Source organism: Propithecus coquereli, unplaced genomic scaffold (assembly GCF_000956105.1).
Source record: "Propithecus coquereli isolate 6110/MARCELLA unplaced genomic scaffold, Pcoq_1.0 Scaffold39, whole genome shotgun sequence".
Lineage (NCBI taxonomy): Eukaryota > Metazoa > Chordata > Mammalia > Primates > Indriidae > Propithecus > Propithecus coquereli.
The window spans coordinates 2180386-2184512 of record NW_012149618.1 but is presented as its reverse complement, the minus strand read 5'-3'; the positions used below and the strand labels follow the sequence as shown (position 1 = coordinate 2184512).

At 39.0% G+C, this 4127-nt stretch overlaps 1 protein-coding gene across 1 annotated transcript in view; it reads right to left on the bottom strand.

The window, feature by feature from the left end:
• HADHB (hydroxyacyl-CoA dehydrogenase/3-ketoacyl-CoA thiolase/enoyl-CoA hydratase (trifunctional protein), beta subunit) overlaps nt 1–4127 on the bottom strand; it is a 33959-nt gene continuing 29832 nt past the window's right edge. Inside the window, exons 7-11 of the mRNA XM_012652408.1 lie at nt 3842–3963; nt 1662–1741; nt 1177–1224; nt 443–530; nt 1–87 (exon numbers count right to left, since the gene is read on the bottom strand). Coding sequence (XP_012507862.1) covers nt 1–87; nt 443–530; nt 1177–1224; nt 1662–1741; nt 3842–3963 — 425 coding nt within the window. The remainder of the gene's footprint in view (nt 88–442; nt 531–1176; nt 1225–1661; nt 1742–3841; nt 3964–4127) is intronic.

Genomic DNA, 4127 nt, shown 5'->3' with positions numbered 1-4127 from the left:
TCAGAAACTTACCTTGGTTTTTCTACCCATGTAGTTTTGTGCAAACCAATCGGAATCCATGGCTTTAAAATTAGCCAAAATTTGACCCTAGATGGGAAAATAATTCAATAAGGATATTGTTATTAATGTTCCTCTAGGCTTTATTTTAGGCAGGGGTTTGTGTAAAGTTGAATAAACCTTTAAATCAGTTTTCAGTGAAAATTATCCAAAGAAACGATTTGGCACTTTTGAAGGGCCCCAGAAGGAATGTTTTCCAACACCGTATGTGTGGCCCTTGGTTCCCTCTTCTTTCCCCTCCCAGCAATCTAAGTCAGTACTTAAAACATACAGCTTCACCCATTTTACTCATATCATAAACCATGTCTTGCTCTCTCCCACAGACATGGACTACATTTTTTTTTATGACTGTAGTCCTTTCACATGTGCCTTTCAAATGACTTACTGAGAAAGCTTCGTGAAATTCATAAGCATCAATATCATTCATGGTCAATCCTGCCTTTTCCAGAACTTTTGGAGTAGCATATGATGGTCTGAAAAGAAAAAATAATTAATATCTTAAAACTTTAATTTTTATCTCAAGAGCTCCTTCATATTCCCCAGACTGAGTTTTATATGGGTATTGTAATATCCTTCACTCACTCATTGATTCTGTTATACAAATATTAAGTGTTGCGGATACAATAGTGAACTAGATAGACATGCCCTCTGCTCTTATTAAGTTTATATTCTATAGTCAGGGAAAACAGATAATAAACAAACAATGAAGGACAAGGACAAGCTAATAAAATAAAAAGCTAGAGGAACAGAGTTCAAAGGGCAAGGTGGGGAAAGGTCACAATGGAGGACAGTGAGGCTAGAGCCTTGTGAGGGGGGGACAGTCTAAATACTGGGAGGCTCCTATAATGGGCTATTAAGATTGTGTAGCGGAGAGTGTGACAATATGAAAAATCGCTTATAACATCTTAATGAAAAAAGAATACAAAGTTATATATACATAATGAGTAAAACGTGTAGAAAAAAATGGGAAATAATCCAAAACTATAAAATTACGTCCAACATAAAGGATTATTATTATTTTTTAAAAACCCACCCACAAACCAATTATGAACTCAGTGAAATAAATGTGGGTAGTCAAATACGTCTTATTATAGTCCAAGGATATAAACTGCTACATACCCAAGTAAAAGTTGATCTTTTGGATCCTGAGACACATACACAAAATCCCTAGGTAAAAAATAGAGAGGTTAGGCCGGGCGCGGTGGCTCACGCCTGTAATCCTAGCACTCTGGGAGGCCGAGGCGGGAGGATTGTTTGAGCTCAGGAGTTCGAAACCAGCCTGAGCAAGAGCAAGACCCTGTCTCTACCAAAAATAGAAAGAAATTAATCGGACAACTAAAAATATATAGAAAAAAAAATTAGCTGGGCATGGCAGCGCATGCCTGTAGTCCCAGCTACTCGGGAGGCTGAGGCAGAAGGATTGCTTGAGCCCAGGAGTGTGAGGTTGCTGTGAGCTAGGCTGACTGACGCCACAGCACTCGCTCTAGCCCGGGCAAAAGGAGTGAGACTCTGTCTCAAAAAAAAAAAAAAAAAAAAAAATAGAGAGGTTAGCTCCAATAATAAAATAAAGAAATCAGAGGCAATTCACTTGAACATCACTTTACCTCAAATATGCCTTTGGCTTATAACCCATGGCCAGAGCTTTTTCCTCTGCCATGATCAGCATTGCAGATGCGCCATCAGTCTGAAATGTTAACCAGAACAATAATGTTAAAATTCTTTAGCCTGTCTGGAGGTCCTTCTACAGCCATCTTCTATGTCCTGCTCCTAAGTCTACTAACTACTAAACAGGGATTCTATACAACAACACTTACTTCATCATATCCACCACTGAATCACAATTCAAACACACACACGGACTCACTTCTGGAGGACGAGGGTAGACAAGCCGTTTCAAAGAGTATCATCATTATCAAAATGGACAAAAGGAGCAAAATTTAAAAATATGTACTCATAACAAACATAAGCGAGAGTTTCCAGCTTTTGACACAAAATATGAGCTAAAATAAATAAACCTCTTATTGATTAAATTTCTTTTTACATTTTTTGGGCTGTTTCTCAGCTGCATCCTTCCCGTGGCTTCTAAGAGATTTTCTTCTACCTACAAACTCTATAACAGGCAAACCAATGGGAAGAGAAGAAACAGCTGGGCAGCTGAGAACATTAGAACCACAGTCTTCCCTCTTTGGACATACCCCATACATTTCTTCCCCAATGACAACAGACAAGTTGGGGGGGAAAAAAAGTACCCCTGGAAAAAAAGCTCTTTAGCATTACTTCAAAAAAGAAAAAGAACCTCCAAAATCTAGAATCCCTAAGAAAAGGAAACTACTCTGTATAGGTCACAAAATCAAACAAGTTCTACCACACTCTGCTACATTTTTATAACCTAGCAACCCTAAAGAGACTATGTAGCCACCAACAGGGTGGCCATAAAGCCTGAAAAGACAGATGATGATACATAATAAGCAATTTATGGACATTGTATTAATAATATGTTCAATGTGCCATCCTGCAAAATTGAAATGAACAAATTGGTACATTAACACATTTCTGAAAATCCATGTATCTGTGATGTGTTGCCGCTTATGATCTGTGTCTCTGATTCTCACTTAATAAACTGGGACCTTTAGCAAACCCCAGAAGTAATCAAAGGGATTCAGATCTGGCAAGTGTAGCTCATGTCACATGGCCCTATCATCCCATTTTGTTTTGGAAATGATCATCTAACCAGTCCTTCACCACTTAGTGCACCATCCTGTTGGAACCACTCCAGGTACCCTTCCCCTAGCCCACTGAGAACAAGCATTAGCCACTTAGCATGGGCAAGTATGTCACACATCTGCCTATGTTTCCAGACTGTATGGCTGGGTAGGGGAGTTATACTATAAGAGAAACATTGACCAGCTGGCCTATCTCCAGAAGACTACATCCAAGGTGAGTAACTACATCTTACAAGCAGCAGTGGAATCAACGAGCAGCAGTGGAATCAACAGGGATGTTTAATTGAGGAGTCAAAAAAGCAAAGAAGGATACCAAGCTACATGGGCATAAGTAAAAAATATAAAAAAACAAAAAACAGGGCTAGATTTATTCCATGATGCTTACAGAAAAATAATTTTTGGGTCAGTATAAAGCATCATTTTCTAACAATCAGAGCTAGAAAGGTATCCTGTTACTCTTTCTAACTACTTTTTCACATCTTCTGTGACTTCCTAATTCATATCCTATGCTCCAACCTAGCTTTTCTCCAAACAGGCCCTTTGCTGTCACACCTCCTTGATTTTACATTTGCCATTCCCTTTGCCTAGAATGCTTTTTTCAACACTTCTTCAACTGGCTTTAACTCTTACTTCAAGATTTGCTGCTCAGGTGATACCTCTTCAAAGATGCCTCCCTGACTACATCTGTCTGGGTCAGGGGCCCTCTATTTATTTTCTTCAATAGCCTATGCTTACAGCCATCATAGCACTTTCTCACGATATTGCAATTATCCGTTCTTTTCATCTCCAGGGCCCAGCACAGGCAACAAAATTTTTTGACTGCCTTAGTGCCTGAAGGCATTTGTAGCAGAATGGTGGCTGGATTAGGTGATTTCTAAGGCCTTAAAACTATGATTCTATTTTTTTTTTAATGATTCCACTTTAACATCATCTTTATAATGTATAACTATATTTTTAAGCCTCTATTCATAATACACACCGAAAAATCTATTTCAGGCTTTTCTATCAAGAGTACAGAAATATAAAAGTCACTACTAAACACAAATAGCATTGACAGTTACCAGGAAAGAAGAATTTGCAGCTGTCACTGTGCCATAGGGCTTGATGAATGCAGGTTTTAGTTTGGCCATCTGTTCCAGTGAGGAAGGACGGATACCATTATCTTTGGTAACTGTATCTTTTCCTATAAAAACAGGAACTTTTTAAATCTAGGGAACTGTAAGCATTATATATTTTCTTCAGAGAAATATGCTTTAAAAATTACAAGAAATGAGGCCGGGCGCGGTGGCTGGCCGGGCGCAGTGGCTCATGCCTGTAATCCTAGCACTCTGGGAGGCCGAGGCGGGC